The 22802-nt window shown below is 44.9% G+C and overlaps 1 protein-coding gene across 1 annotated transcript; it reads right to left on the reverse strand.

The window, feature by feature from the left end:
- Positions 1-515: 515 nt before the first annotated feature.
- Positions 516-19386, reverse strand: RRM2B (ribonucleotide reductase regulatory TP53 inducible subunit M2B). The gene is made up of 9 exons (XM_083868279.1): positions 19106-19386; positions 14537-14689; positions 12840-12956; positions 11812-11945; positions 10169-10263; positions 8088-8221; positions 2508-2612; positions 1309-1422; positions 516-833 (listed from the first exon to the last, which is right to left on the reverse strand). The coding sequence occupies exons 1-9, from the start codon at positions 19184-19186 to the stop codon at positions 681-683; spliced, it is 1086 nt and encodes a 361-aa protein (XP_083724405.1). The 5' UTR covers positions 19187-19386; the 3' UTR covers positions 516-680.
- Positions 19387-22802: the final 3416 nt, after the last annotated feature.

A 22802-nucleotide genomic window follows, 5' to 3' on the forward strand; every position in this document is an offset into this window, starting at 1 on the left:
GTTCAGTAACAGCTGTAAGACAAGAATCACATGGATTTGAATTAAATGCCTACTAAGACCCATCAGTTTTCCAACCAGAGTAAAAATTTTTTGGGGCAGAATCCAGGTTAATGGGGAGATTATGCATAATTCCAGGGTTTAATAATATTCTATAGATCAGATCTCATTAAGGTCTTCCTACATTCAATTATTACTGTATCTGCAATAGGATGAAACAGAAGAGCTTTTACTCCAGACCAAATCTATAAACATGAAAACAGAAAACAGGAAAATATTTTATAGCAATGCTTTCACATGGAGTAATACCTCATCTGGTTTTCAGATTAGAATACCATAACATGAGGTAAATATGCAGTTTGTTTTTTTAAACACTACCAAAGTCTTAAAAAAGTAATACTATCCATGTCATTTTTAAAGACAGCATTGACAGCAGATGAGTCAAGGGAATCTTAAAAAGGCCATCCTTTTATAAAGCCATATAAATTTTTTACAAATGATCCCCTCTTTTTTCCAAATGACACAAAGAGAAATATATTTAATTTATTCCTCTGACAAACAACATGAAAACCCAGGAAAAATATCCCAGTAGACTCTGACTTCCACGAGAGGAAATTAAGTCAACTTCACAGCATAAAGGGAGGTGAGGAGAGGGAAACAGTCATCATTCATTTTTCAACTTGTCAAAAATCTGCATCCAGAGTGAAGACATTGTCCATTGTTTCTGCCATAACAGCAAAACGTTGATATTCTGAAACCCGCTTCTCAAAGAAATTTGTTTTTCCTTCCAGAGAAATATTCTCCATGAAATCAAAAGGATTTTCTGCATGAAAGACCTGGGGAAGAAAAACACCCTGGTGATTCTGACAGGGAAATAATGCTTTAAAACCCCCACAGCAAACAAAACTGTCAAACTCTTTCAAACCAGACCATCCCTGGCTGCAGTATCCTGTAGGATCTATGGACACCTACCTAAGCAAATTCAGTACTGCCATGCCCAGGAGTTTGGTCTGTGGTGAAGTTCACTTGTGCAAGGTGCTTGTTATTCTTCAAGCACTGCAGCATCTGAGCACAGCTTATGTTCCCCATTACAAAGTGCTGAGCAGCTGAAGGGAAACAAAAACCTAAATTGTTCTTGCCCTTTTACAGTGAAGCAAAGGTATGAATGCTGTGGTTTCAGCTGTCACTCACAGGAAGTCCATGTGCTAAATATGACCTGCTCTCTGGCATGACACAAAAGGAGTGCTTCGTGCTGACAGCTCTCCTGGGCTGCACTGGCAAGCCAGCATTTGAGGCAATTGCATCTCTTACCTTTGAGAACCCAAGCTCCATTAGTAGCCGGTCTGCAACAAATTCAATGTATTGTTTCATCAAGGTGCAATTCATTCCAATCAGACCCACAGGTAATGCCTCAGTTAGAAACTCCTAGAATTTAAAATATACATGTCATTTAGAGAAATGACCTTTAAGAAGAAAAAGAGAGAAGACACCTGTGTGCTTCACCATAACATACTTTGTGATATTCCAGACTCCCCAGGAAGTTGTCTGAATAAATAATTTGCATTACTAAATTCAACAAGTATCTTCTGCTTTCAGTAACTGTTTGTATCTTCCTTTATTTTTAACCTGTTACTCTGGAAAAGGCACAAGATTTTTATCACTGCCCCTTTAATCTGCCTTTCTCCAATCCCCCAGCATAAGTTTCAGTTTAAACTTAAGCTCCAACTTCAATAAACCTACAGACCATACTAGTGGGAGCAGAGAGAAATCATCAGTTTTCCTGGCTTCCAGCCACTACAGAATGACAGATCAGAGGGCAGTGATATATGAGTGCTGAACCCAGTCATGTGTATGTTTAGGCACCAATGCATACCTGTCAGTGTTGTGAAACCAAGCAGGAGCATTTGTCATCATCACAGTCATTAGATGACAACAGGAAAGAAAACTAAACTAAAATCCTGCCAAACACTCAGCCATGCAGAAACTTGTGTCTGCAGAAGGGCAGCATTTCACATGAAAGAACCTGACATCAACCTCAGGAAAAGCCAGAAGACAGCATGACACTCGTGGCTGGAACAGACCCTGCCTTCTCCCATGGACAAGCAGAGATGTGACTACAACAGGGAGAGACAAAGATCCTGAAAGGACAGATGTAAGCAAACTCCTCTCTAAGAGAGGAGCTGCAGTTGGACTAGATGATTATTGTAGGTCCCCTCCAACTGGAACTATTCTATTCAATATCAAATAAGACAGCTTTTCACCCTTTCTGTCATTAAGGAGAAAACCAGCTGCCAGCTTCACCTCCATCCAGTTGCTTGACAACTGAAACAGAAAGTCTCTGAGTCTTATTGTCACCATCAAGGAAGAGGGAAAGAATGGTATCATGCATCAGGGATCAATCCTGAGCCAATTATCAAACATGGAATCACAAAACCTAGAAGTTAATTTGTTTATTTTCACACCTAAGACTGGGCCTGTGCTGCCCACAATGCGATCACAGCCAGGATTACCTGCTCAATTTCTACAGCATTAACGATGATCTCATGGACTCGCTCTTCTGACGGTCTGTTCACTAAATAATGGAACATTAGACAAGCAAAATCACAGTGTAGACCCTGAAATAAGAGAACAATGAAAAAAACAGTCAGTTTTCCCCTCTTCCACATAGTTTGCTCTTATTTTCAGGTAGTCTCATCTGGATTAAAGTTTCCCAGCCTCCTGCTTTTATGAAAGTCTTAATGTTATCACATGTAATGTAGACGTGTAGTTTAAAATCCAGTAACAAATCTTACACATGCCACCTCTGCCAAAATAATGTTCAACATCCATGTTTCTGAAGTAGAATTTTTCTGAGGGCTGCTCTACTGTGAATGATCTTACAAAGAGCCTTGCTGGTCTCTGCCTCCTACCAGGGATAATTTTGCTGAAAGTCTTCTACAACAGGACATGCAAAACTACTTGAGAGTTAAAACAGGCTGTTTACCTGCTCTTTGTTTTGAAATACTTGATTTAAGTTCTTTCAGTAGCATTTCTTCCCTTTCTTCTCCCAACAGCATTTTCAGAAAGGCAGAATCAGATTGAAGTCACCAAACCCAAGATTAACAAGACATCTCTGCCCCAACTAAACTCCCCTTCTCATTTCACTTAGCTATCCTACACAGAGCCTAGTAAACCATGCTCCTTTCCAGGACTTCCAGAAAAATCTCCCACCAAGGTAAGAAAACATCAGGACACAAGCAACCCCAGACAGCTGTTCCAAGAGGCTCCTCAGCTTCTCTTTGACTTGCCTGGGTACAGCTTGGTGGTCTGGCTTCAGCCATACCCACCACTGCCAGACTAAAGGAGCACTGTGCTACCATCTCTCCTCTCAACTGCAAGGTGGTGACTACAGCCAATAAACACCAAGAGGGCACATCCAGAGTGAAAACCAATCAGAAATAATTTGGCAGACTATATGGGCTACAAGACAATCCAATATTATCATTAACAAGGGTCAAAACAAAACCTGGAGGCTGACCCACTAGAGAGCTGCTCTGCTGCAGAAGACCTGGGAGTCTCAGTGGGAAACAAGGTGACTGAACCAGCAGTGCCCTTATGACCAGAAGGGCCAAGGGTATCTCAGGGTGCACTAGGAAGAGTGTGACCAGCAGACCAAGGGAGGGGATCCTCTCCCTCTGCCCATCCCTGGTCAGGTCACATCTGGACTGCTGTGTCCAGTTCTGGGATCCTCAGTACAAAAGAGACAAGGAGCTACTGGAGAAGGTCCAGCAGAAGTCAAAAAAATGATTAGGGGTCTGGAGCATGTTTTTTATGAGGAAGGACTGCAGGAGCTGGGCTTGTTTAGTCTGGAGAAGAGAACACTGAGAGGGGATCTCATTAATGCATATAATTATCTCAGAGGTGGTGCTGTGCTTTAGGAATGGTAGTTCTCCAGTTCAGTACCTCCACCAAGACTGTCCCAAACCAGATGTCCATTGCTTGCTTCCTGCCCCCACCAAAATACCCCTGGCTTCCCCTTGCCCTTTCCTGCTCTGCAGATGGAGACACAAAAGGTGAAAATCATGGGATGGGTAAGAATAACTCACTGGAAACAACAAGACAACAAAAGGAACAATAACAGCAATATGAATAAAAAAGTGTGTAAGACAAAGCTATTTACATGGAAAACCCATGACAAATACCCACCTGCTCTTCCCTATTACATTTTTTTCCACTGGAAGGAACACCCTTCTTCTCAAAAGCAAGAGAGTGAGTCCCTTTTCCCCACTCCTGTCAATGACCTGAGATGGTACCCAATAACATTAGGGTATTAGCCATGCCCACACAGCTCCAGGCTCTACCCCCTCACAGCTATTGCAAAAAATTAACCCTGTCTTTGGCTGAAGCCAGGACAGGTGGGTGCCAAGAGAATGGTGCCAGACTCTTTTCAGTGGTGCCCAGTGACAAGATGAGGAGCAATGGCTGTAAACTAAAACACAAGAAGTTTCATCTGAACATGAGGAAGAACTTCTTTACATTGACTGTGACAGAGCACTGGAACAGGCTTCCCAGGGAAGCTGTTGAGTGTCCCTCTCTGGAGATATTCCAAACCCACCTGGACACTTTCCTGTGTCACCTGCTTCAGGTGACCCTGCTTGGCAGGGTGGTTGGACCAGATGATTTCCAGAGGGCACTTCCAACCCTAACAATTCTGTGATTCTGTGAAAACCATTTTGGGAAGGCTATAAAACCCTTGTGATTAAGGTCATGAAACAGCTGTGAAATAATGTAATTTGGGAAAGATCCCCCCCCTTCAGTGATCACATTAGCTGCCTGCTGCAAGGCCTCCTATCATCTTATCCAGGGCAACATCACCAACAGGATGCAGGACATGCCTGGCTTCTCCCACGAACTGTGTGCTCTGCTGGCTGGTGCTCCCACCAGCTTTGCACCTTTAAGTATCAGAGGTGCACCAGTTCAAGAACCACCTGGGAACAGAGCCAGCAGCTCAAAAAACACACTGAGCGTTAATCACTTATCTGTCCAGGTGCATCGAAAAACAGTTTGTAGTTTTCCATTGTGGATTCTTTTTACTGCCACTGGGTTTCAATGCAGGTGCTCTGTGCACCAAGATTAAACTTTTGTAAGAGCACTGCAGTTGGAATTAAGCCAACAGAGCCCAAGAAAACTTTAGCCTTTTGGTGCTCCACTCTGCAGAGAAGTAGAGTTACATTCACTCACCTGCAAGTAATCCTTGTAACAAACAAATCCTGCCTCGCTCAAATGGATCAGTTCACGATGCCTCACAGAAGACACAAGGAAGGTGAAGGCTGAAGAACTATTAGAACTATTTGTTTTTCCTTACCCATCATATCACTTTCTTCAAGAGCGTCTTTTAAAGACATATCGTAAAATGTCTCATTTCAGAGCAATTTATCTAACTCATGAAAATTACTTCCATTATAAAAAAGCTCTTTACACATTAAGACCAACTTAGCCAAGTTACAACCACTAGCATGTTTATTTACACTGCATACAAACTGGTCTTTCTACTTTTTCAGTGCTGACAGCAACATAAGTAGTGCCATGCACAGTCCCCAGCCGTAAACAACAGCTGCCAACTTGCAGGGAGCAAGGAAAAAGAAAGGAAGGAAGCAGGGAAAAGAAGGGGCACTTGTAAGCACATAGTCGGTTATATCTGGTGTGCTGACATGCAGCCCCTCAGACACGTCACATCTTAAGTTAAGAAGCACCCTCCTCAAAGGCAGATCTGTAGTTGCACCATCCCAGGAGATCCTATAGCTGTGCAGCAACCAAGACCGTGGAGAGGAGTGGTATCTGCTGCACAGCCACCTCGGTGATGGATGCAGGCACCTGACTGCAAGCTCTGAGACCCACAACCAGGAGCAGGTGGGGAATGGTATTTGGAGCCCACCTGAGGGACAGCAAGTCTCAGAGTCACACACTATCCAGGTCCTTGCTCCAGCCAGCTCCTCCTGCAGCTGGGGACCATGCAATTCCACCCCACTCCTTGGGCAGCTGGGCCTTTGCTTGCCTTCATAGCACAGAAAAACAAACATCCCCTTCAATGTAAAAAATCCATCTTTTTGATAATACTATATACATTGGTGTGCTGGTTTTGGCTGGTGTGCTGTTATGGGGTAGGGTTGGTTTTCTTCAAGTACAGTATGGGCCTGCATTTTGGATTTGTGCTGAACACAGTGTTGATAATATGGAGATGTTTTTGCTCTGGTGAGCAGGGCTTACACAGAGCCAAGGACTTTTCTACTTCTTGTACTGCTACCCTGGTGAGGAAGCTGGGGCTGCATGGAAAGTTGGGAGGAGACTCAACTCCTGTCCTGAGCTGGGACAGGTGACCCAAACTGACCAAAGGGATATTCCAGACCATGCGACATTCAGTATATAAAGTGGGGGAAAGAAGGAAGAAGGGGAGGGACATTTGGAGTAATGCCATTTGCCTTCCCAAGTCACTGTTGCACTTGACAGGGCCCTGCTCTCCTGGAGATGGCTGAACACCTGCCTGCCTATGCAAAACAGTGGATTAATTCCTTGTTTTGATTTGCTTGTGTGTGTGACTTTTGGCTTCCCTACTAAACTGCCTTCATATCAACCCACAGGTTTTCTAGCTTTTACCCTTCCAATTCTCTTCTCAATCCTCCTGGTGGGGAAGTGAGAGAGGGGTTGCAAGGGGCTTGATTACTGGCAGGAGTTAAATCACAATTGGGTCACCAGTATTTATGTTTACTCCCTTTAAAAACAGACATTTCTACTGAGGGGCCCAGTGGCACCCAGGCTTTAAGTTCATAACTGCTGTTTGCTGGGTATAAAACTGGCTGGATGGCCAGGCCAAAAAAAGTGGTGAGAATTAAATCCAGCTGCTGGCTGGCCACAGGTGGTGCTCCCCACGGCTCAGTTATGTTATGTATGAGATAGATAGATAGGTAGATGATAGATGATGGATGGATGGATGGATGGATGGATGGATGGATGGATGGATGGATGGATGGATGGATGGATGGATGGATGTTACTGGCCCCAGTGGCCAGTCCTGTTTAATATCTTTATCAGTGGTAAAGTGCATTGAGTGCACCCTCAGTCAGTTTGCAGAAGACACCGAGTTTGGTAGGAATGTTGATCTGCTGGAGGCTAGGAAGGCAGAGGGAACTGGACAGGCTGGATCAGAGAACTGAAGAAAATGGTATGAGGTCCCACAAGGCCAAACACCAGGTCCTGCACTTGTGCCACAACAACCTTATGCATTGCCACAGACTTGGGCAGAGTGGCTGGAAAGCAGCCCAGCAGAGAAGGATCTGGGGGTGCTGGCTGAGAGCAGCTGAACATGAGCCAGCCTGTGCCCAGCTGACCAAGAAGGCCAACAGGATTCTGGCTTGTGTCAGGAATAGTATAGCAAAAGGGCCAGGGCAGTGATTGTCCCCCTGTACTCAGCACTGGTGAGGTCATATCTTGAATCCTGTTTTCAGGCCTCTCACCACAAGAAGGACATTGAGGTGCTGTAGCATGTCCAGGGAAGGACAACAAAGCTACTGCAGGGTCTGGAGCACCAGTCCTATGAGGATTGCCTGAGGGAGATGGGAGTGTTTAGGCTGGAGAAAAGGAGGCTCAGGGGACACCTGAGCTCTCTACAACTACCTGAGAGAGGCTGCAGTGAGATGTGGGTCAGTCTCTTCTCCCAAGCAACAGGACAAGAGGAAATAGCCTCAAGTTACATCAAGCAGGGGATTAGACTGGATATTAAAAAAAATGTCATGGAAATTGCTGTCAAGCATTAGAATAGTCCGTCCAGGGAAGTGGCTGAGTTCACCATCCCTGAAGGTATTTAAAAGACCTGAATGTAGCACTTAAGGGCATGATTTAGGGGTGGACTTTGGCAGTGGCAGGTTAACAGTTTGATTCTGTGATCTTAAAGGTCTTTTCCAATCTAAATTATTCTATGATTTTATAATTAGCAGTAAAAGTCTGTTTATTTCCCCTTCCCCTGTCAAGACTATGGGTTCTTCATTAATATATAATACCCTTTCCCTGGAAACTCACTTTCCTTCCCAAACAGTGTGTAGGACATGCCACATTACCTCATCTCTGCTAATAAGTTCATTGGAGAAAGTCAATCCAGGCATCAGGCCCCTCTTCTTCAGCCAAAATATAGCAGCAAAGGAACCCGAAAAGAAGATGCCTTCCACTGCAGCAAAGGCAACCACTCTCTCACCTGTTTAACACAACACATCTTTCATTAGACACAAACTGCTTTACTGCTCATCAGCAAGATGCACCATCTGCATCAGACAGAGTGATGCTGGAGAGGAGCAGTCCCCTTTGCAGCACCAGATGCTGTCTTTGACCACATCCGTCAGCAGATCGTGATGCACAGAGGATCCACACAGCCCACAGCACTCAGCCATACGCAACCCCATCAGAACTGAAACTGCCACAGGTCAGAAGCAAAAGAATGTAATTGTCAAAGTGGCCAAGACATTAGTACTCCATTATCTTTCTCTTGAAAGGCAGGAAAGCACCTGTGTAACTGACAGCCAAAACTGAGAAAAGGGCCAATCTCTTATAAATTAAACAAAACTCCCTACACCACAATTTCCTCTTGTTGGGAATCTACATAAAACCATACTCTTACAAGGGTGAAAGGCTATAGAACATAAGTGAAGACACAAATAACTATTTGTGTTATCCCACCTCAAATCCAAGGAATGCAAGACATTATTGGTCTCAGTTCTCCCTGTTCTCTACATCAATGTACTTCAGACTAGAAGACCATCTGACTACAGACTAGAAGACCATCTGACTAGTGAAGCCCCATTATTCCATGTACACTACTTCAAATAACTTCACAGGCTCATTGAAGAGCTTTGGCATTAAGTTCTGGTGCCTTTTCCCAATAAGAACTGCACAGAATTTTGTTTAAAAAATAACCCAAAGTAGCCAGATGTCCCACTTCCTTCATGAGATACAAATGCCAACTGCTGGCTCATCTGAAGAAATTCAAATTAAGAAAAAAGCACAGAGAGCAATACCGACTTATAAATATCATAGAAGTTACTAAGCAAAGAATTTTTCTGGCAACACTAAAAATCTCGTAGGTTACTTCTATAGAAGAATGGAGAAAGGCTGCCTATAAAATATAGGTTTAATGAAGCAGGAGACTGATTATGTATCTAGATAAAATGCATGAAGTTTGGGGGCAGGGAGCACATTGATTTTTGAGTTAGGGAACCTTTTGATTCCTGGCACACCCCACACTGCCGGGGGCCAAACAAAGGGATGATGAAGGAAGGGGCTCCACACACGGCAGGCAAAGGCAGACCAGGGAGGTAGTGGGAGCTCCAGGACAGAACAATGTAAAGTTACAAAAAAAACCCCCTCTCTTAAACAAGAGCTGTGAACAGATGCTGCAGAAGAATCATGTTCAGATTTATTTTATTCACCAGCCTAAATCTCTCCATCTCCGACACTTTCTCAAAACATAGGTGGTTTGCTTAAAATAATTCACCAGAGTCCACCCATTATGCATTTTGGCTACAGCAAACCCTTCAAAGTCTGTAAGAATGCAGAACACTGCTAAGGGCACTCTGCACCATGCTGATGGAAGCTGAGCCACTGTCTCAGCTCTGAAGTGAGATACAAAAAGTAGAAACCTGGTCCCAACAGCAAACCAGAAACACCAGAAATATATAGTTCCTGAATCTTTTTTGTCCAGGCTCAGTTACGAAGTTAAAAAAAAACCCCATGGACTTCTCTATAGGAACATGAACACAGTAAATACTTAGACTTGCAAGACTTCAGCTGCCCAATTCTGAACACAGAGTGCAAAATAAGAACCAACCAGAAGAAATAATCAAAACCAGAATATAAGGTCTACAAACAAAAATTGAGGAAACAGGGTTATTCAGTATAAAGACCAAAAAAAAGACAGAGCGTTTTCCATAATATGATTTCGGGAGGCACTGCCATTACTTTATTTCTTTAGCTGAACATAAAAACGTACAAGTTCACCAGAAGTTACTTATAGTTCTTTAGTTAAACCAGAGACCCAGAAGTTACTACATCTGTGGAAAATTTAATTTCATTTTCCAGGGGTGTAGCTTACTCACAGAAGGTCAGTTTGTGATATGCAATAGAAACAAGTTTTTTAAAAGCTACACACCAAAAGTGGATTCTTGGTCTTCAATCCACTTCAGAGCCCAGTCTGCTTTCTTCTTAACACAAGGCATTGTTTCAATAGCATTAAATAAGAAATCCCTACAGAAGAAAAAAGAAACAAAACATCAAAATAGTGATTTACATAAATCTGCCCTGGTTGTCCCTTCCAGCTCCACCAGACAGAGGATCCCATTTTGCAAGGCTCTGAACTAACCCAACTCAGAGACCATTCCCACAGCAAAGAGGTGATGATCTGTCCTGCTTTTGTCTGAGATAGAATTCATTTTCTTCCTAGTTGCTTGTACAGTGCTGTATTTTATATTTAGAATGAGAATTATGTTGATAACATACTGATGTTTTAGTTGTTGCTAAGCAGTGTTTATACAAAGTCCAGGACTCTTCTGATCTCACCCCACCAGTGAACAGGCTGGGGGGAACAGGAAGTTGGGAGGGGACACAGCCAGAACAACAGACCCCAAGTGGCCAAAGGGATATTCCATACAGTGTCATGCTCAGAATATAAACTAGGAGAAAGCTGGCCAGGGGCTGTCTCTTGGGAAGTGGCTGTGTATCAGCAGGCAGAGAGAAACTGCATTGGGCATCACTTGTTTTGTATTATTATTCATTATTATTATTTTGTAATATTATTATTATTGTTGTTGTTATTGTTTTCTTCTTCTGTCCTATCCAACTGCCTTTACCTCACTCCACCAGTTTTACTTTTCTCCCTGATTCCCTCCCACCCCACTGGGAGGGGGCAGGCAGTGAGGGAGCTGCTGTGCAGTGTCAGCTGCCTGCCAGGTTAAACCACGACGTGATCTGTGATAGGAAGGGCAGAGGGAGGCAAATGTGCAGAAAGCAACATCCCCAAGGGCTCAGGGGAGGCAGCTGTGGACTCAAACATCCCATCCCAGGATCTCACCCACCAGATCACAATCTTTCCCTCAGACTTGAAGCCAGCTACTTCAGTCTATCCACAGAGCAAAACCTCATCTTGCCCAACTCCACAAAAGGAACCAGACAAGCACAGACTCTGTTCCCATGCTGAACACCGGAAAGGAAACCTTGCAGTCCTCCCACCATCACCAACACAGGATGCCACTGTGGGAAAGCAAGCTCTGCCTGACCATCACCATGGTGGAGTCTCTGAGGGAAAGTGCTGCTTTTCAAATGTTTTACCATTTGGACTAGGAAATTCTTCAGACAAAAAAGGTGAACTCAATCATTCAAAAATAAGCAGTGCAAGTTGTATTAAAAAGCACAGACAACAAAAAGGCTTAAAGGATACAATACATTGATTGCTATATATTAGAAACACCACTTTGATCATGAGCACTCAATTTCCTCAGGCTGATCCTTTCCTGATGTAAGGGCAAGCACTGCAGGAGCATACTCTATGCTTCCAGCAATAAAAGATTTATACAAATATTAACTAACTTTCTGATACTCCCACAATAATCCTTGGTCAGGAATACTCCTCTCCACTTTGGGGGGTCATATGTGCAGGCCTTGAAAGCTTTAAGGCCTTCCCCAACTCCCCCAGAAAGTCAGTATGAAATAGGAGACAGCTGCTATGCTCCCCTACAACAGTGGCACTGGCTTCAGGGATGAATTTTCCACAGGTTTGTAACACATCCAGAGGTTTACCTTTTCTTGGGATCTTTGATGTAGGTGTCTATGAGCAAGCTGTACATCTCTGAGTGAACATTCTCAATGAGAATCTGAAAGCCATAGAAACAACGAGCTTCTGGGATCTGCACCTCCTGACTAAAACGTGCCACCTACCAAAACCAGAAAGCATGGCAATGAGTACAATAAATCAGTCCTGCATGACACTACTCTGAGCCCTACAGGAGAGACAACAGATCTCTGCTTCAAGACAGGATGGGAACAGTTTGGTCCTATTTGTTCACAGATGTCAATAGGCTAGCCGTGGTGCAGAGGAAAATGTAAGCATGAGAGCACACATACCCAGGAGAAGAGCAGCAAAATAATGCAATACTAAACACTTAGTACTGAGCAAAGCCTCAGACTTTTTGGTCATCATTAAAAATATAAACAGCATGGCATAAGGCCATGTTCATGCAACATATGAACGTATATATTACATGTAATAAACATTCAAACATTTGAGATTTAAACTGGGCATTTGCAGACAAATACCAACTGCTAACCAGTGATGAGATATTCTCCAGCCCAGAACAGGTATCAACAGGAAGAATTCCTCACCTTTTTAGCAGCATCCACCTGCAGCCCTAAGAGATTCTAGGATGCTCTTCAGTGAGAACAAAACAGATTTTACCAAAATGAGGACCACATGGCACAGCCATGGTCTGTATTCCCTACTTCTCAATTAACATGAGTACAGGAAAAATATGGGGTTATATTAACTCATTCAGAAATGCACATCCCACAGCCAAGCAGGAGCTGAACTTAAAAACAGTGTCCCAGAGTGATGTGATGTGATTTGGAGCCCTGATGACCACAGCTGACCTGATTTAACACAAACACTGTTCCCCACATGAATAAGCTGCTTGTTCCACTTTACAAAGGTGAGATGGAAAGAAAAAAGTACACATTTAATAAACCTATGAATTAACGGGAAAAGCCCAAATGGAAAGTTAATAAGACAATAACATGACTAAGTTTTCAAGCCCTCTGTAAGTATTTCTCACCAAGTTTTCATTTACAATTCCATCACTGGCTGCGAAAAATGCCAGAACATGAGAGATAAAGTATTTTTCATCTGCTTTCAGCTTGTTCCAGTGAGGAAGGTCCTTTGACAAATCAACCTAATGAAAACAAAAAAGGAAAACATTACTGTCCTTCTGCATTTGTCATTCTGTAAAAACAAGCAGCCCAGTCAAGTGACCAAGGCAGAGTTTTGGCATTTGCTTTCAAATCTTTACACGTAGGGAATTTAAATACTTGTGACTGTAAAAGACAACAGAGACGCTGTAGTACTGCTGTCTCTCTCTCTGCAACAGTAACATTATGTACTTGTTTCACTTGTGTAAATCACAGTTTACATTTTTGTAATTTGGAATGAAAATCAGTATCTGATTTTCAGATAAATAAATAAATAAATAAATAAATGAGACTTTGAAAAGCCTTAGTATCTTTTTGCCACAAGTATGAACATGCACTAATAACAGGAGTTCGTTCTTAAATGACACTTAAACTTTACTTGAAATAAATGCTGATACTCCAAGAAAGCTATACCCAAGCCTGTCAAAAGATGGACTGAGGGGATTTCTGCCTTTGGCAGGTGTTCAGCCTCCAGGTTGTCAAAGAATGTTATGGAGCAAACGCTGTGTAACTGCTCTTGTCTATCAGACCAACCCCCAGCCATGAGAGAAAACCACAGCTTCCTTCATATGGGCCTTTTTTGTTTGTTTGTAGGATTTCTGAACCAAAACAGCACTAAAGTAGAGTCAGATGTGAAAAATGCAGAGGACCCACATAAGGTAGGGCAGTGTAAGAAGGAACCAGTAACATGGAAAAAGGGAAATGCTGCTAAGGCAGGAGTTCAAATGCTTTTTCTTTAAAGGTTTAAAGGAAGATCTGCTGCAACAGGGCAGCAAGCTTCCCAGGCAGGCAGTGAAATACCACCTCCACAAAAAGCTGCTCCTCATCCTCCCAGGATGCTTTCTGGTCTATTTAGAGCCTGCCAGTGCTGTCATCTCATTCCTCTGCAGTTGTAGACCTCTGCCTACAAACGAGCACAGGGTGCAGAAGGTTTGAGTTGGAACAACCAGCTCCCCTGGCAGGTGATCTCTCCAGAGCACAGCAGTGTTCAGAGGCTGGCACTGTTGCAAGCATAGCAAGCAAGGACTGCTCAGGTCTAGCTAACCAGCAACCTCGGGGAAGAACTTAGAGCTTGCACTGTAACATGGGGCAGGCACCTCACCAGGACAATCAGGAGTCAGCTAAATGCATTTTTAGCAAGTGTCCCTGATTAACACTGGAAATTTAGGTACCTAATATTAAGGAATGGCATGAAATTTCCCAGAGAATCTAACATGGGCAAGGAGTTAGCTCCTACCGTGCTGTGGCCTCTGAACCTGCAACTATCTGGCCATGAATCAGAGCAATCTGACTTAGAATTTCTCTATAACCAGAGAAGCACTCCAGGACACAATTCCACCTCATCCTAAACTAAGCACCTAAAACAGCTCTGCTGAATATCCCTGTGGAAGCAGCTTGCTTTCCACTGTCGATTAAGGGAGTTCTGCTTTGGTGCTGGCACCTGATGTTTGACAAAATTAACTCCAACCTTTGCAGCACAGAAGCCAGCAGTGGAACTAGGAAAGGTGCACCAGGACCCCAGTGGTCTGACTGCCTTTTGCCAACCCACTGGCCAAAGACTCACCTCTTCTGCTGTCCAAAAGGAGGCCTGAGCCTGCTTGTACATCTTCCATATGTCTGGGTACTGAATGGGGAAGATGACAAACCGGCGGTGATTTTTTCTGAGTAGAGGCTCTTCATCAAGGTTGGAGCCATTTTCAGCAGCACTCGATGAGCTCTGAAATTAAAGCACAGTTCTGCTTAAAGTTGCCACTATTTATTCCTCCTCCTTACACTCTCCCAAAGGTGTGGTTTAAAGTTCACCCTTGTCATACAGACACTCACCTGGCCCCGTGGGGTAGGTGTCCCTTCACTCTCCATCTGTGCTCCTGGCAGCAGTGCCTGTGTGCCTGGCTCTACCCAGCACAGCTCACACCAACCACCCCTCCCAGCTGTGCCCCACACCTGTGTGCCAAAGACAAAGCCTCTTGCAGCACAGGGGGAAATCCGCCCTGGGAAACATCACCCACTGTGGTACCACACGGGGAGATATGTGTGAGGTCACGGCACGGTGTGTCAGCCTGCAACAAGCACAGCTCCACCAGGCTCACTGCCCCGGTGCCTCCCAGCCATTTGATTTACATTCAGCCATCAGGACTTGGATGGACTGCCTTTAGAAAGCCATGAGATCTCAGCAAGTAATCCCAGTTGACAGAGGACAGCCCTGTGCCACAGGGAGTCTCAGCATGGAGGTTTGTGTGTGCAGTCTGTGAGGGCAGCCCACACAACAAAGCAGGTCTGGAGGCTGCTCTGGAGCATCTCCCTCGAGTACCAATATGAAGCTAACCTGCTTCTTCCCAGCAGCTGGCAGCAGGAAAACCTGTGCCTGGAGTCACCCATCTCCACACTGATCCTTCTGTGTGGGCTCCCAGAAGACATCTGTTCACAGCTCTTCTTCAAACAGTTCCAGCCCAGCCGAGCTGGGGAGGTGGGGACAGCTGATATTTAGGAAAAAGGCCCGTGAAAAGTAGCAGAGAGGGCAGGCTGAGCAGGGCCTTCACCTCACCTCTGGCTGGGGACATCTGCTCCCAGGATCAATCCCTGCATCCCTGTAGATATGTCACCAAACATTTACTAGAAACAGCTGCTGTGAAGTGCTATCAGGACAGCACACTGCAACCTCTGAGAAGGGCTGGTAACTCACTGATCAGAGGTTCAGCCAGCAGGACACCTTTCTGGGTTGATTCCAAGATCCCACTGACACTGCTGTAGAGGATAACTAACCATAGGCAGTATACAAGATGTTACATATAATACAGCAGAGAAGGGGAGCTGAAGGTTTGAACACCATTATTTCTACCTTCCTGGAGGTACCAAAGTCCTTTCCCTACCCAGTCTGCTTGTAACTACTCACATAATAAAAAGCATTCCTTTACTCCAATTTGGAAAATACTCTCAAACAAATAATGCCATTCACATTTTAAAAAACAAACCCCAAACATACATGCACATTGCATAACTGCCCAGTGAATACATCACTGAAGTACATTCTGGGTTACAAATCTACCACTTTATTCTATTTTTAAATATTATTCAATCACACGAGACAGATTTCCCACCATCATCTTGCAGAGTCTCTACTGAAGCCCATGAGAGTTGAAAACCATTTTTTACTTCCCAGGACATAGAGATGATTATAACAGCTCACTGGAACTGGGAGAATTTGGGGTTAGCAGGTTCAGAACCTTGTCTTAGCACACACCTTTTCAGAGCCTGGCATCCAGCCAACAACTCCATCTGCTTCTGCACCAGCTGACATCCTTGAAAATGGAAACACTGCAAAAGTCTTTCCTGTTAGCCCAGTCACTGCTCGCTCATGGACAGCTTGTCCTCCAGGACCCCCAGATCCTTCTCCACAGAACTGCTTTCCAACAGGTCACCCCCATCCTGTACTGGTCCCCAGGGTTATTCCTCCTCAGGTGCAGGACCTGCATTTATCTTTGCTGAATTTCAGACAATTCCTCTGTCCATCTCTCCGGCCTGCCTAGGTCCTTCTGAAGGTCTGCACAACCCTCTAGGGTATTGGCTGCTCCTCCCAGCTTTGTGCCATCAGTAAACTTGCTGAGGAGGCATCTGCCCTTCCACTGGAGCCACTGATGGTTAAGTTAAACAATACTGGGACCAGCACTGAACCCTGGGGGACAGAACCAGGGACAGCTCACACTTTCTGAGCTTGCCCATGAGGGTACCATGACAGACAATGGCAAAATCCTGGCTAAAGCCCATGCAGACAAAATCCACTGCTCTCCCTTGTCTATTCAGCCAATTGTCCCATCATAGAAGGCAATCAGATTGGTTAAGCATGAGTTCCCTTTGGTGAACCCATGGTGACTACTCCTGATGACTGTCTCATTATCCATGTGCTTAGGGACAGACTACAGGACAAGCCATCCCATCATCTTTCCAGGGATTCAGGTGAGGCTGACTGGCCTGTGGTATGAAAAAATGTACCAGTATTTTGTTAAAGAGATGGTTTGGGCTGTTTGGTTTTTTAAACTTTAAATAAGGAAAAATCAGTCACAGAGACTACACCACACTGGAACCTCCTGCTCAACCTATATCCCACATCCCTTATCACCTTCAGGGAGACAGAGGAGTTTCACAGGCAGGCTGCTGGGAAAGGAGCCTTTCACAGCCTCTAAATTTTCAGGCAGGCAGCTAGTTGCTACAAGACAATCCCATCTTCTCTAACTCAGTTTCAAGTGTGTGGCACATTCTGATCACTGCTGAGGGTTCTGAGCAGTCACCACCTTGTGCTGAACGAGCATAATGCATTCCCTGCCTTGCCTTCCTGGATCCAGGGGCACTGGCTGCAGTGTGAGGGGCAGGAAAAGGTAGAAGTCACTAGATCAGCACTACCTTCAACCTGCAACCCAGATCTTTTTCTTAATGCTATGATAGTGCATTAAACAGTCAACACTCACCATAATGACAAAGGGCACCCAGTTTATAATGTGTAAGTGCTTTGTTCTGTTCAGATAACGTGTTCCAAACACATCAAAGAGCTGAAGCTGGTGGGCACAAGCCAACCCTTGCTCCAGCAGGGTCAAACAGAACAGACTGCCCAGGGCTGCATCCAGATGAGGCTTCAGTATCTCCAAGAACGGAGACTACACAACCTCTGTGAGGAACCTGTGCCAGCATCTGACCATCATCAGAAAAAACAAGTGTTTTCTTACACGTAAATGCAACCTCTTGTGCTTCAGTGTGTGACCAAGCCCCTAATGCCACCATGGGGCACCACTGAGAAGGGCCTGGCTCTGTCTCCTTTTTTCCTCCCACGAGGGGAAATAGTGGACACACACTCACAAAATCCCCTGGAGTCTTCTCCAGGCTGAACAGCCCCAGCACTCACAGCCTCTCTTTGTATGACAGATGCTGCAGCCTCTTAAACATCAGCCCTTTGCTGGACACACTCCAGTCATCACATCCCACTCATTCTTCAACTGTGAGAGACGAGCTCTTCTGGTGACAACAATAAACCAAATGGACAACCAAGACTGCTTAGGGGCACTGAAACACCTTCCGTTAATTTCAAGTTCAGCAAACTAGGAAATAATTAACATATGTACACGCATACAACCATCACTAGCTACAGCTGCTGGGCTACATCAGCTGCAGCCAGGGAAAAAAAATAAAGGAGCTGGCAGAGCCAGCACTGTAATGTGGAACATATACTCAATGGTACGTGACCATGAACTCTCATGCACCATAGTAAGGGGCTGCATGTGCATCCCATGAGCTCCCAAGGCATTCAGGGCAGCCCAGGCCATGCCAGCAGTGAGACTGGGAAGACCATCACCATTCCTGGGAGGGATGGCTTGCACTGCCCCGTCTGAGGAGCACAACACCTGCTGCTTCCACATGCTTGAGGGGCTCACAGGACTGGCATGCACTCCAGTATGGGTCACAACATTCACTGTTCAGGGGGGATCACTAAGGGGTTTCTTACACTTGTATTTAACACGGCACACCTGGTTTTGGATACTTGAGTACTGTGATGAGACACAAGGGTTCGGGAAGACCACTCGGGTTTCCCTGCCATGACGATCCTTTCTCCTGGAACGCCTCAGCCTGGCCTAGCACGGTTATACTGGGGAGACACCAGCACGGAGCTCAGCTGCCTAACAGGGGCAGGCTCTCCTGGGCCACAGGGCCTGGGGAGCCGGGAACATCACCAACACCCACACCTGCCTGCAGGGCGGCTGGGGCAGAGAGGACGAGCTCTACCCTCCCGGCCCGGCAGGTGCAGAAGCCCCGGGGCGGCTCCAAGGCCCGCTCCCAGGCCTGCATCCCCCTCAGGTGCTGCCAGCGCTCCCCGAGCGGGCCGGGCCCGCCGAGCCCAGGCGGGACAAGTGTCCTTTCCCGGGCTGTCCCAAGCAGCATGTCCCCGGTGCCAGGGGATCCTCAGGACGGCCCGGCCCGGCCCGGCCCCGCGGGGAGGCAGCGCAGCTCCCGGGCGGGCACAGAGGAGGCCGCGGGCCGGGCAGGGCAGGGCTGCGCTGCCGCCGCCGCCGCTCTGGGAGCCCCCACCAGGCCAGGCCGGGCCGGGACCGCTCTCCGCCCAGCCCAGCCCAGCCCAGCCCGGCCTTACCCGTTCCAGCCCCCGGCACTCGCCCATGGCCCGAGGGAGCGCTCCGGGAGGGGCGGCGGCGGAGGAAGGGGGCACGGCCATGGCCCAGGCCGCTCCGCCCCGCCCCGGGGAGGACTCGGTGATTACATAACAAACACGGAGCTGCCGCGCCGGGAGGGCCTGTTAGTGACAGCGCGATTGATGTTTGTTTCACTCCTTTCCTGCAAGCAGCGAGAGCTTCTAAAGATTCGTGTGTCCTCTTTCCAGGAAGGTAACTTGCGGTGTTGCTTTAAGAACTCGTGTGCCCTTAGGAATTTTGGGTATTTTTTTTAAAGGCACCCGGGTGCCGCAGTGAGTGAGAGCTCCCCTGTCTCCATTCCCGAGCACGGGATGGACTCCTCTGGACTCCATCTCTTTCCTGAGGCTTTTTTTTCTGCCTTGAGACACTCTCAAACCTCACCGGGACAGGCGATAAGAAAAGTTCCGTGGTGAAATCTGTGTCAAAGCACCAGAACAGCGCTGGTTTTCTTCCATGGAGTTTTCTGAGAAGAAGAAACATCGCCCGAGCAGCCAGTGACTGAAAAGCACAGCAGGAACACACCAACAGTAAATTAGAAAAGGTGGATTCACATTAACAAGATCTGCTGTTACCTGAGTACTGTTATTTCTGAGACATCCTTGAAGTTTTATTTCCCAGAGATATCTAGACAGGCTGCTTAATCTTTAGGTCCAACAACAGCTCTGCTCATATCAAGTACAGGGACTGCCAGGGATTCCAGTTTTTTGTCTGGAGCAATTAGAGGAACACAGACTCTAATTTGAGGAGGACTCAAATAAAGGAACAATGACTCTAAACCAAATTGACCCATTTACAGATAAATTCTACTGTTGTAATACAGAGTTTGCTGGTGGTTTAAGGGGGAGATCCATGAGTTTCTGGACCGAAACCAACAAACAACAGACTGTATTAAATGACATTGACTTGCCCAGCAGTTGTCTTAGCTGCCAAATCTGATTGTCCTGACTACTGTTTCAGAGTTCCTTAAATAAAGAAATTATCTGTCCTGAAGGGATTAAGATCTGCCATAAATTAATATAATTAGCAATAGAAAATTGCTCAAGTATTTGGAAATAACTTCTTAAACACTGGCCCTTACTAGGCACAGCAAATGTCCACTTACATGGTGCCTAAAGATGCACAAAAAAAGAAAAATGCTGGAAATGAAAGGATTAACCAAACAGCATGTGGCTGTTCTTGCACCTCCACAAAAATCTGCTAACTTCTGTTAGCTTTCTTTTATAAAAATTAAATCATGTACTCAACACTGAAATACATACAAGCACATACAAATGAAATACAGCGTTACACACAATTTTGCAAGATTTAGATTACTCAGCAGTATCTACAATGCTCTATTTAGAACAGGCTCCCTGACAGGTGGTGGAAGCTGTATTACTCCCTTGGTTCCTCACTGCTGCAGCAGCTGTCCTGCTCTGGCAAATGTAGTCATCATTGCTTTAACTGTAATACCTCTTTCTTCCCTCCTTCAAAAGCTGTTACTTTGGGGGGGAATACTCAGCTGCCTTTTAAAATGGGTTATAAGTCTAATTTTTTTATATAAAATGCCATTTCACGTAAATTGAAGAATTTTCATTTATAAGTTAGAGTGAAATCTACATTTCACCTTAGCGCTGTTCACTCTCAGAAAATCCATTTGTGAATAATTTCAGTATGTCTAAAGCCTAAAATTTCCTTAAATCTCCTTGCAGTCTCCTTGCAGAGAAACCTTACCATAGGTTGTGGCAACAATCTGTTTTCCAATAGGTTTACATGAGTACAGTATTCAAGCATACTCATTTGGTTAGCTGCCACTGCCACTGGACAAAGGGATACTGAACAATTGCACCACTATGGAAAAGTCCTGAAACATCTGGGAGCAACCAGCTGCCTCTTGTTATTCTAAATAGTCTATTACTATAATAGTAGTTTGTGGTGATAATAGAAAAAATACCTTTATATTAAGCCATTGGCAAAGGGGGAAAATATTATCTCACAGGATTGTGTTTCAAGCAAGATTTGAAGTTATCCTCTTAAGACAACTCCACAAAACAAAAAAATCCATAAAAAATCCATAAAAAATTAAAAGCCCTCCATGCTTCTCAATTCAGCAAATCTGAAACAGCTGCAAATGAAAGCCACAAAAGCAATTTTCAAGTAGCAAAGGATCCACTGGAGCTCCTGATGGTGCCAGAAGTCCTGATGGCCAATAACTGCACTGTGATGGAGGCCACATTCCACATGTGAAGCCTGTTCATGTCCTCCCCACAGAGATCATGTGGAAACTTCCAGCACTGTGAACTCCCAGGTAGTCACTGAAGCTTTTACATGACCCATTCACCTATGCACTTTAATGTGTGGACATACATTCTACCTCAGACTAAGCTAATGGCACACATGCTGAAATCTAGTCAATCTGGACGTGCGGAATTTTCTATTTCATTTTAGCAGACCTGTTACTAAATAGGCAAACTGAAGAGCTCAGAAAAAAAGGTCAAATCCTACAAAGCTTGAAAAGGGGAAGGGAATCAGAGCTACTGAATGATGTATCCACAGTTTGCCTTACAGAGAGGAAGGCAGAAAAATCCAAGTGTCAGTGAAGTGAAGAGCACGGACACAGAAGCGGCTCAGAATGGCATTTACAGATGCACAGAGACATGATCCATGGGCTATGGGATCCATAGGCTATAAAGAGTGAGTTAGGGCACAGCAGTAAGCACAGAAAGGAGGAGGTTAATACAAATTTAGTGAACGATCTTTCACGTGGTGTTAAGGGTGACCAGGAGCTGTACTGAACTCCGTCCCTCCCTGAGAAGCAACCACACAGGAGGTGGTTGGTGGTGGCTGGGGAACTTCTCCCACCTGCACACCAGCTGCCGTGGAGAGGTGCAGCCCTGCTCACTACACACTTCTCTTCAGATTTATAGATTTAAGTAAACTTTTGAAAAACAGCAGGGCTGTATGATTTGCACAATTGCATACAAAGATAAACACTGTTTAAGAGTTGAAGAAAACTTCCATTCCTCTGCCTCCCTGAATGCTGCTGTGCAAAGGTGTTGGTTTGGATTCACCTTTGCCCGTTTACAGCTTTATCACTGCTTGTTATCTAACAACCAAATGACTAACTTGCAGGAAAGAAAAATCACTTCCAAACACAGGTGGGAAGGACCACTTGGTGAAAATTTTTCATTCCTGGAAAATTATCAAATCTGGGGCAAGTGATTTACCTTGTGTTGGATACAGTTAGCTAAGTAAAAGAAACCAAAGCCAAGAATTGGTCATGAAAATTAGCACTAAAGTATCAGTTTTCCCTAGATTCAGATTAGGACCTACTCTAGTAGTTGGTCGTAACATTTTATTAGTAGCTACCTTTATCTCCTCTTTCAGCAATGGTGAACAGCTGAGGATACAGACTACTAAAAAGGTGTAAACATTACAGAATTTAGCTAGTTTCTCTACCACCTTTTAAGTGAACTAACAGAAGGGCTTAAGTCAAAGGGAGCGGAGGTGTATGATTTTAATAAACATTTTTCTTATTAAAATCTTGATATAGTTTAAATATACCATACAGAGGAAAAAAAGCTATTTATAAAGCTACATACATATTTCAAGTCAATGACGACAGCATATATCATTCTAAATTCCCTCTCTGCTTATCAG

The sequence above is a fragment of the Zosterops lateralis genome, assembly GCF_965231275.1.
Source record: "Zosterops lateralis genome assembly, chromosome: 1".
Classification (NCBI taxonomy): Eukaryota; Metazoa; Chordata; class Aves; order Passeriformes; family Zosteropidae; genus Zosterops; species Zosterops lateralis.